Source organism: Gopherus evgoodei, chromosome 1, assembly GCF_007399415.2.
Source record: "Gopherus evgoodei ecotype Sinaloan lineage chromosome 1, rGopEvg1_v1.p, whole genome shotgun sequence".
In the NCBI taxonomy this organism is placed as follows: Eukaryota; Metazoa; Chordata; order Testudines; family Testudinidae; genus Gopherus; species Gopherus evgoodei.
This window is the reverse complement of record NC_044322.1, coordinates 217068235-217079785: the sequence shown is the minus strand read 5'-3', so window position 1 is coordinate 217079785 and position 11551 is coordinate 217068235. Positions and strand designations below refer to the sequence as shown.

Here is an 11551-nt window from a genome sequence, read left to right as displayed (position 1 = left end):
GTGCAGTGCAGCTCCCCGGCGCTGGCTGGGCCCAGCCCTCACAGTGCTGCAGCTTGATTAGCAAATGAGCTTTGGAGATGGGATGCTCTGGCCAGATGGAAGCGTGTGACAAGCAGCATCTCCCTCCCTCGCTCAGGAGGCGGACGGTGCGGGAGCCCGGGCCCTCTCCCAGCAATCGTTTCTCTGCCCCTCTCCTCCCCTTGGCGTGCTGCCTGCAACTGTGTGTGTACGGAGGGGACTGCGCTGCCCGGCTTCTGACCTCCGGCCACTTGCTCTTAGTGCCTCTCTCTTTCCCTCTCCCCCTGCTCCGTGTCTCTCCACCTCCCCTCCCTCCTTCCAGCGCCTCTTAGTCCCGGGGGAAGAGCTTCTCAGTGGAACAGCTCGCTCCACATTTGCTCCTGACGGGTGACGGCTCGGCCTCTCCGGCCAGCTGCCCTGCTGCCAGCAGCCCCTGTCCCGTGCCCCTCTCTCCCACTCCCTCGCCGCCTCTGTCCGTCTGTCTCTCTCAGCCTCAAAATGGCCCCGTCCCTGGGAGCGCCCCCTCTCCATTGCTCCCTTTGTCTTCCGCTGGGCAGGCGAATGGATCACCTCCTCGCCTGCTTCCCGCCCTCCCCGCGGTCCCAGGGCCAGGCAGCCTCTCCAGCCCGCGGGTGGGTGCGTGCGGCCGGCGCGCTCGGCATCGGGCGGGCTCCTTGCTCCCTCTTCCCTGCCTCCTGCAGCCGCGGCGCGGGCTCAGCCAATGGCAGCCCCGCGCTCGGGACCTGAGCTGTTTACCCAAGCTCAGCCCTCCCCCTCCTCCTCCTGCGAAGATCCTTGGAGCAGCCAAGCCTGGAAGAGCGAGCGAGGGCGGAGAGAGGAGCGAGGGAAAGAGGCACGAGCGCAGAGGGAGAGGAGGCAGCGCTGTGGCAGGAGAGGTGTGGCCGGTTAGAGCATCTTGGCCGGAGGGCTTGGACCGGAGCATCTCCTGCCTCCCTCACTGCCTCTCTCCGGGGCGGGCAAGGCGCGCTCAGCCCGGACCATGCCCCTCCGCCGGCGCAGGCTGGGCCACGCTGGACATTCAGCATAACTGGAGCTCCCCCACCCCACCCCCTCCTCCGACACCTTCGCCCACTTCCCTCCTCCTCACTGCGGCGGCTGCTGCCTCCTCCGCGAGGACCTGCTAGAGTGATGGGCTGCATAGGATCCAGGACTGTAGGTAAGGAGCCGGGGAGGGAAGTGGGGGAGGAGGCTCCAGGGAGCTGCTGCTGCTCATCTCTCCGGCTGCCTTTCCCTTTGCTTGTAGCGAGCCTTCCGTGGCTGAAGGGGGATGGACAGGTAAAGGACTTTTCTCTCTCGCCCTCTTTCCCTGCCCCCAGTCTCTCAACGCCACTGGGTGTGCACGGTGTGTTACAGCTCCCTGTTCTTTGCTGGGCACCCTGCTCTCCCTGCTGCGGGGCGAGCCCCTGCGGTGCGGCTCGGGGGTCCCGAGGTGCGGGCATGCTCCTGAGACGGGGGAGGGCTCTGAGATCTGAATCAGGGGCCAGCCGCACCTTCTCCTCCTCCTAATGGGAGGGTTATTGTTATGATCGGACTATCCATATCACTGCAGTGAGAGCTGCACATCTCCCCCCCCCCCACACACGCCTCATCCGAGAATAACAACACCCAGAGAGTCCCTCCCACCTCACAGAGACATACCAAGGCAACCCCTTTCTGCTGTGCACCTACTTCGCAGCCTCTGTGACAAACCCCATCCTGCCAAGGGACCTCCTCACTATACCCACACTTAGGCATATCGCCTCAGAATAACACATCTCACATAACCTGAAGAAGAGCTCTGTGTAGCTCAAACGCTGGTCTCTTTCACCAACAGAAGAGGGTCTATTAACAGATAGGACCTCACCCACCTTGTCTCTCACACATCCCCTGGGACACTGTCCACCCATCCACCTCTGCTGCCCACATTCTCACACACCACCCCCAAGGGATATATGTCACACACCCACCCCCAAGGGATATATGTCACACACACACCTCATCCAGCTCACCAGTACCTCCCACTCCAAGACCTTTCCCAAACTACACAAACCCTGTACAACCCCCTGAGAACAGAACCAATCACCTACGGCTGTGGGAGGTGAACCACTTCCCCTAAAAAGCACACTGAGGGAAGACTTTTCAAAAGATGTGTTCCTCTGCCTGTGACACCTGTGCCTGATCAGAGGATAAGAAACCCAGCTTTCCCCTGCTGCTGAGAACTTCCCCCTCCCTCTACACATCAAGAGAACACTCCTGGGAACATCTTCTCACTGTGTCACCAATGTACCCTCAGAGTAACAAGCATACACCCTTACCTGAAGGTTTCTACCCCACATCCACCCTTCATCTCCCACCACATCCAGGAAGAAGGTAGTGTCCTATCTAATACCTCACAACATCAGAGAACACTAAACACTTTCTCTAGGATACTTCTTTCCCAGCATGATGGCACCTGGACCCTTTCCCTGTAGCAAGTCAGCCACACTGCCCTTCCTCATGCCTCATTCCCCCAGGCTGAGTGAACACTGTGCCCAGGACATTATTTATCTATCCTGCCGTGTTGCCTTATGAGTGTGGTCTCTGAACTAAACGTAACTGACCCCCTTCCCCCCATCACACACCCCCATCAGAGAATAACAAACATCTTCAGTGACACCCACTCCCAGTTGGCTAGAACTGTACTGAGCTGCTCATCTTTACCCACACAGATTTTTTTTTTTAAACATAGGACTACATTTTTATGACTGGAGGCCTGAATTCTGCATTGCAAAAAGTCTGTGTAACTAGTCACCTGCATTTGCAGGTAACAATGTGTGGACATGGTCATTTAGGTGACTAAATGTCCATCTGTCTGCCTGATGATAACTAACTGCAACTTGCATGTGCAAGTGCACCTATACCATAACTTTTAAAAATAGGGTCCATAATATTCCAAGGTGTTGTTAGACCTGTTGTAATATATTGGCTTTTATATGTATAAGGGGCATTATCCTATAACGTTGGTCCCACAAAGAAAATAAGATATCTACTAATTGTGTTAGCTGAAAGAAATTGCCTTTACCTCATATGATAGAGACCTGTGTTTTGGGAGCTATAGAACCAGGGTTCTAGTGTGTGTGTGAGAGAGAGAGATCTGCCTAGTAATTCTGTCTGATGCCTACCACCTGTGCCCACTGTTCCCAGCTCTTGCTCATCAGTGACCATAGCTCTCTGGAGTGCTGGGTCAGGGAGCTAGACACTGCGCAGAGGTGGTGGGAAAAGTGGGGAAGTTTGTCTGGAGGAATTCTGCTGGGAGTGGAGAATCTGTGCTATCCAATCTTATAGGCGCCCATTATGAGGCTTCTTCAGGACTGTGAAGATGGCCTGTGTAGGAAATTAATGCCTTTAAATACCAGGTCAGAGAGGTATAGGCCTCTGAGCTGCAAGACATGGTTGTGATCTTAGCCCCTGACATGATGTGTCACTGAGACACTTTGATTAAAACACTAGAACTATATAAAATGACATGGCATACATTAAACGAATTAAAAGCTGGCTAACTGTTAGGACTCAAATGTGAACAAGGAATAGTGTGTGTGTCTGTGTGTGTGTCTGTGTGTTTCTAGTGAGGTCCCGCTGGGCTTAGTTCTACACTATTTAACATTTTTATCAATGACCTGGAAGAAAACATAAAAAACCATCACAGAAAAAGTTTGCACATGACACAAAAATTGGGGAAGTGGTAAATAATGAAGGGAAGAGGTCACTGGCTCACTTGATTTGTGGGTCCTGGTGTACAATCAGCTGTACATACACTCTCAGTGCTACTCTATGGTCAAAAGGGCTAATGCAATCCTAGAGTGCATAAACAGGGGAATCTCGAGTAGGAGTGGAGAGGTTATATTTCCTCTATATTTGGCATTGAAGTGACTGTTGCTGGACTACTGTGTCCAGTTCTGGTGTCCACAATTCAAGAAGAATGTTGATAAATTGTAAAGGTTTCAGAGAAGAGCCGCTAGAATGATTAAAGGATTGGACAACATCCCTTCAAGTGACAGACCCAAGGAGCTCAATCTATTTAGCTTAACAAAGAGAAGGTTAAGAGGTGAGTTGATCACCATCTATAAGTATGTATATGGGGAATAAATATTTGATAATGGGCTCTTCAATCTTGCATAGAAAGAGATAACATTATCCAATGGTTGGAAGTTGAAACTAGAAATATTCAGACTGGAAATAAGGTGTACATTTTTAACAGTCAGAGCAATTATCCAGTGGAACAATGTAACAAGAGTTATGGTGGGTTCTTCATCACTTACAATTTTTAAATCAAGATTGGATGTTTGTCTAAAAGATCTGCTCTAGGAATTTTTTCAGGGAAGTTCTATGGCCTGTGTTATACCAAAGGTCAGACTAGATGATCACAATGGTCCCTTCTGGCCTTGCAATCTATGAATCTTGCTGGCCTGTTTCTTGCAGAATTGATTTAATATTGAGTCTACATGTTCCATCACTCAAATCAACTGCTTGTGGGGCTAGAAGAGGGACCAATGATACTGTACTGGTTGTATCTCTGAATTTGAATGGTTTTTGACTCAGGACTTTGGATTATGGAAGTTAGTGATAGAAAAGACCTAGTAAATCACATTTAGTCTCTCATACACCACTGCTGGATTTTTCCCTAAGATTGCTCCTGGGCTTTGTCCATTCCATAAATTGTTTATTTAAAACTTATACTCTGTGTGTGTGTGTGTGTGTATATATATATATATATATATATATATATACACACACCTCATTTACATTAATTCTTATGGGGAAATTGGATTTGCTTAACATCATTTCACTTAAAGTCGCATTTTTCAGGAATATAACTACAACATTAAATGAGGAGTTACTGTATAGAAAATGATGGTGATCTTGAAGGTGGATAGTCTTCAGAATCCTTTATGTTGAGGATGGATTCTCCTAAACAAAATAAGTCAATGCAGTCATTTAATTATTACCATACTGCTCATTTAGTATTACTCATTGCATTCACTGACACTGAGTATTACTTTAAAGGTCAAATTGTAAAAGGAAGATCTGCCTATTTTCAGCTATTTATTTTTTATCACAACTGATCTAAAATGATAGTACAATAGAGCAGGGGTTCCCAAACTTGGTTTGTGGCTTGTTCAGGGTAAGCCCGAGGTGGGCCGTGAGACATTTTGTTTACCTGAGCGTCCACAGGCACGGCTGCTTGTAACTCCCATTGGCAACTATATTTTTTGCTCAAACATGAGAATTCAAGAATAGTCCAGAAGGAAGACAGGCAGTCCTTAAGAAAGAAGTATGAAATTAAAAAGTTTACCAACCTGAAGATCCTACATGTTAAGACATGTTCCTTTCATCCTCTTCAACGCAGCTTCCTCCTGAGAAGGAACACTTCTCAGGATGTTGTTTCATTCTTGCATTTCTTTGTTGCACTGTTTGCATTTTGCACGCATGCCTGTCTTACCTACAGGTAGAGGAATTTCATTAAAATAGTCCCATAGTGGGTCTCTTTTATGACCTGCTGCCATTATAGGTTTTCCCTTCTAGTGAGAGAATGGTATGGTAGATCTCAAATCAATGAAATACACTCAGAAAGACCTCAAGACTTCTGGAATATGCTGCTCAAACAGTTTCACTTTTGTTTCTATTGCCTGCCCCTCCCTTCTCACATTTATCTCCAGACTTCTTCTTGTCCAGATCTATTCTGCCCCCAACAATCTTCTATTCACTGAACTTTTTGAAACTTTGCACTTTTAGAGAGAGCTAAGGGATTGACACTGTGTACACAAATTTGCAGTGGGACAGTAGGGTTGAGGTCTGTTATTTCTCACCTCTATATATTATTTATTTAAAAACATTTTGTGATTAACAAGCATGTTATCTCTGGAGAAACAAATCCACGGTTTGAGTCTGCAAAACTAAGAATCTCTGATGGTATCTTCTAGACTGAGCACTGAGTCCCATTGGGTAGATAGAAAGAGTAACCTAAATAATCTATACAGAAGCCCCTGGACCCCCACAAGATTGTGTTCCTAATCCATGAACTATTGGAACTCATTTACAAAACGTTTCTTAAACATCACATGACTATATTGTCTCATACTATAGAACTAGAATTTATAATCCTTATTCCATGATGAGATATCTTTGAGCTATAATGTATCTTAGTTTTATTCCCCAAAAAGCATTTTATCAAAAAAATCCAATTTAAATTTAAAAAATCAGATTTATTTTTAAGAAACTTTGATTTGTATCCACCCTGGTTCCTGTCCTAGGAGGTTTGCAATCTCCCTGTGGAGACTATTGCATAGTCTATTAGATCTCACAGTTAGCAAATATTTGCTGATATGCAGCCTGAAATATTCCTTTCTTGAATTTCATTTCATGACTCCTAGTTATATCCCTTTGCCCTAACTTATTACTCTCAGGAAAGACCTTCTTTGAAAATCCTCTTGGTGGGCCATCTGCCTCAGTAGCCAGATGTCTCTGAGCTGACTGAGCTACCTCTCTTCACTGCTTTTTGAATTCCTTTGTGCTGTAAGGGTTTCAGCCACCTACTGAGGACAACTTCTGTTTGTTTGTCAGGGATTTTGTAGATATAATGGCATCCACTATTTCGCTACTTAGAGAGAGTCTCTCTCTGTCTCTCTTTCCTTCAGGCACTGTAACCAAGTTGGCATAATGGTGGTAATATTTATGATGTGCACTATGGTAGTGCCTAGGAGCCCCAGTCATGGACCAAAATCCCATTGTGATAGGCACTGTATAGACACAGAACAAAAGATTGTCCTTTTGGTGCTCTTGCTTTTTTTAATGAATCTGAATTTCAGCATCAGAGTGTCTTTGTCCAGACCAGTGGTCCCCAAACTTTTTGTCTGGCAGGTGCCAGATGAAGGATTGTGGCGGCAGTGAAGCACCCACTGAAATGCTGCCAAATTTCTGTGGCATTTTGGTGGTGACACCTCTTGATGACGTCACTTGTCAGCGGCAAGTGGCATCATCGAGAGGCTTTGCCGCTGAATTTCTGCAGCATTTTGGTGGCGACGCCTCTCGATGATGTCACTTGCCGTTGATAAGTGACATCATCAAGAGGCATCGCCCCCGAAACACCGTAGACATTCGGTGGCATTTTGGCGGGTGCTCCACCGCCGGCCAGGACATGGGCACCGCGTTGGGGACCCCTGCTCCAGACCATCTTAGTGCATTAGGGCTTGTCTGCATGGGGAAAAAGCTAACAGGAGCTGGTGCACAGCAGCTCTTCTACACTAACTGCCTACCTGGACACACTTACTGCACATGGAGAGTAACCCTTGTGCACATTAGCTTAATGCTCTTTGGAAGTGTACTAAGCCAAATTGCCTGATGGCACACTTAGGGTACGTGTACACAGGGATAAAAAAGCCTTAGCTAACCTAGGTCAGCTGACTCAAGCTCATGGGACTCAGGCTTTGGGGCTGAAAAATTGTTTTGTAGAAATTCAGGCCTGGGCTGGAGTCCAACCTCTGGGCCCCTGTGAGGGAGAAGGTCCTAGAGCCTGGGCATCTCCACAGCAATTTTTAGCCCCACAGCCCAAGGCCCCCAAGCCCAAGTCAGCTGACCTGAGCCAGCTGCGGCCATGCTGCAGGTCTTTTATCGCTGTGTAGACAAATCCCTAGTGCTCAGTAAGAATGTCCACATGGGGAGTTAGTGCAGAGTAGCTAGTGCACTTTAAATTCACACTCAGGCTTACTGCACACTAACTTGCTGTATAGAAAAGCCCTTAGTCTGGTAACACTGCCACATTGTTTTCAAACTTTGAACAAAAGATTAAATTGACTTATTGACAGTGAAAGCTGCCATATTTACAGCATTGGGAACTGAAGATCTGTACTGATCTGGTACCTCGTGGACAGTGGTTGTGCCGGTGTGACGGCCTCTATCGTGGCTGACATCAGGGACCCAGAACAGAAAGCCAGCTTAAGCTAAAGTGCCAGGTTCCACAGGAGGGGCTGTAACAGACTCACATGCTTTATGGATTGGTTGTAATGGTTAGACACAACACACAGACCACGGCTGCTGCCAGCCAGCTGTAAGAGCAAGAGATTTCAGTTTTTTTAAATGAAAACATGGAGTCTGAAGCACAGTTATGTGCCAACTTCCACAAAAAATGGTTCTTATGCAACTGCATAATCGCATTGTACAAGGAACCCTATACTGGATTTACAGTACAGACAATGAAAGAAGTTAGTTGCCTTGATTATAGATGTGGCAGAACATTACCCTGCAGAGCTGGTCAGTGTGGTGAAGGCTTCCCTCCTGTAAAGCAGACTTGTTGGTGATCAGTTTTACAGCTTCTTCATGTCAGCGACCATGATGTGGGTGGCCAGGCCTGCTGGTTGGAGTAGGAATCAGTCACTAGGAATAGGCGCCCAAGGTCAGAGCAGAAGTCAGGAATCAGAACCATGGGTCAGAACTGGGTTACCTGGAATAAGCCAAAGTGGAGCAGGGCTGGGAAGGAGGCAGGAGCTACCACAGCTGTGGGTGAATGCTTTGAGCAGCCACCAAACTTTTACTGCTGGGCTTAACAGCTGGTCTGATGACTCTTCCCACCAATCTGGCAGTGTAGCAAATCAGGCAGCAAACAGGCCGGCTCTGCTGTTTAGGGTGTCCAGAGATTGGCTCTGCGGCAGGCCCTGATTCCTGGCAGTTCGCTAGGAAGTAAGATCAGTCATGTTAAAGCCAATCTCTCTTGAGCCAGTTGAACCACTCTCCTTGTTGAAGGTGAAGATTTCTCAATAAGATCTTGGAAGTAGTTAATTACTCTGCATGATGTGTTTCGTAAAAACTAATGGCAGTGCAATCTCCCTTGACTGAGGTGTATAATCAGTCTCTTCTGGGTGGAAGATGAGGTGCCATCCTGGGTGATGCATGCTGAGTGGTTCTTTCCAGTTATTACACAGAGTGACACATTCCCTTTCCCTGGAGAGAGTGATTGAGCAGCTTCATGACTGAGCAGCTCAGTAGGCATATAAATGAAATGGGATTTTATGACACCTTGCAACCTTATATGAGGACATGGAATGGCTCAGAGATGACAATGGCATGTGCAGTGATGGAAGGAAGACAGTTCTGCGTATTACTAGTCAGGACTAGAGCTGGGCAAATAATGAACTTTTGGGTTTGCTATCAGTTCCTAACAATAAAGTGTGTGTGTGTGGTTTCAGGTTGAACTGAAAATGATTTTTAAACTTTTTTTTAGGAAATTAAAGAATACAAGAAATTTCATTTTCAAAAGACTAAAATATTTCCCAAAATAACTGAAATGTTTCATTTTGATTTCAAGAATAACACTTTTTAATTATGTTTTGATAAAACTAAAAAAAATTCACACACATTTATTTTGAATAAAAAATTAGATTGTTTTGTTTCAAAAATGTCTAAGCAACACATATTGATTTTTTGATTGAAACAATTCAGTGAAATTGACAGGAATTCGTGAATTTTTTTGGTGTTGCCTGAACTATAATTTTAACAGAAAAAAGTTTCAGTTGAAAAATGTTGCCCACCTGTGAGTAGGACCATAATTTCCTGAAAGATATGTAGTGCCCCCCATGATATAGAAGAGGCAGGACTCAGGTCTAGTCTAGATTTAATATATAAGTTGACATAGCTACAGTCCTTAGGGATGTAAAAAATCCACATCCCTGAGCGACAGATATGCTGATCTAACTTCCAGTGTAGACACAGCTAGGTTAACAGAAGAATGCTTCTATTACTGTCACACAGAGAGATGGAGTTCCTACAGCAATGGAAAACCCCCTTCCCATCACTGTAGGCAGCATCTACATTAAGGTGTTATCTTGGCAGAGCTGCAGTGATATAGCTATGCTGCTATAGTCCCTATAGTGTAGGCTGGGCTCAGTTGTAATGAGTATAAATGGGAGTCTTAACTAATGACTTGTCTTCACTGAAACAATTAACTTAAGTTATTGAACTCACACTAGCTTTGCTAGGGTGAGAGTTACCACACTGCAAAACAACACTGGAGTTATATGCAGTGTATTTATAGCCATGTTGGTCCCAGGATATTAGAGAGACAAGGTGGGTGAAATAATATATTTTATTAGACCCACTTCTGTTGGTGAGAGACACACGCTTTTGAGCTACAGAGTTCTTCTTCTGAAGAAGAGCTCTTTGTGGCTTAAAAGTTTGTACAGACTGATTTGATTAGCAGCATGGAATGACTGGATTAACAGAGTGGTTGGATTAGCTATTGATGAATTGTATCTCAAGCTGTGGCATTTCTACTGCATCACTAGCTTGAGCATCAGCATCTCTCAAGCTTCAGCTCACCACCATGATAGGCCAACTATCTTGAGTTAAAAGCACTACTTAACTCAAGCTAGAGTTTTTTTGTGTGGACATGAGTGAAGTTAGGGGTAACACTCAAGTTATCTTCATTGTTGTAACCCTTCTGCCATTCAGAGTTGGCAGAAACAAGGGCTGGGTTCAGTATCTCAGGGTTTCTTTTCAACAATACAACACAAAACCAGCTAAAGCCCCCACTCAGTGACCTGGAACAATTACATACCACTCACTGGCACCTCGAAGAGGCAATACTTCCCCTCTTGCAAGCAGAGTCTGAGTGTAGCAAATAAACTTCTAATGAAAGGAGAGAAGTAACCTGGCATTAATTTGGGAAAATGCCACAAACAGGGTTCATAAACATAAACCATGAGCAAAAGACCTACTCTACCCCACCTAAGTAAGTTGGGCAGTATCCTTTCCCCTCAGGTTAAGTCCAGCAAACAAAAATCCCTTCAACATGCCCATCCCTTCACCACCCCCCACTCACAGTTGTTGTCCTGTATCAGTGCAGGCCCAGAGTTCAGAAGTACATCCACAGAGTTCACCTCCCACCCTGGGTGGAGAGAGGTAGAGGAGAAGGTACCATGCTTGTTTCACAGTCCTAGCACTCATTCACCACTCCTCATCGCCGGCCACCTTGCTGGCCACTTGCCAGGATGTCTTCAGGTGCTACCACTTAACACAGCTGTCAGTGATTTAAGCTGTTAGGGGGGGATCTTCACTGCTGGTGCACACTGGGTATTCCCTTGCATCAGAGACACTGTTCCAAAGCAGTTCTAATGCTGAGACCTATGTATCAAAGATTTCAGCTCTTCAGTGTGTAAGACAACTCTCAGTTGAACCTAAATTAGTTCTTTTATTACACAGTAGCAAGAAGAAGGATCAAATGGTGTCTAAAGCTCTTAAACAGCACCCACACCACTAACTACAAATACCTGTCCCCACCCTCTCACCTCTCACTGGCCTTTGGAACCCATGTCCCCTGCCTAATGAATGCTGTTTAGATTAGGGTGAGTCCTTCAATCAGGGTATGCCAAGCATAGTTCTGCTGCCTTTGATGCACATACCATGGATTACAACTCCTTATTACTCCTGCCTCAATAATAAGGAGCCTGAGGATCCAACACTAGCCAAAAGTGATCATTTGGGCAAGCAATCCCATCCTGCTGAG

General features: G+C 46.1%; 1 protein-coding gene across 1 annotated transcript in view; it reads left to right on the top strand.

Moving 5' to 3' along the window:
* Nucleotides 1–711: 711 nt before the first annotated feature.
* The window catches only part of FAM131B (family with sequence similarity 131 member B), a 46333-nt gene continuing 35493 nt past the window's right edge, over nucleotides 712–11551 (top strand). Inside the window, exon 1 of the mRNA XM_030536396.1 lies at nucleotides 712–1195. Within this exon, the coding sequence (XP_030392256.1) occupies nucleotides 1168–1195 (28 nt within the window). The 5' untranslated portion in view covers nucleotides 712–1167. The remainder of the gene's footprint in view (nucleotides 1196–11551) is intronic.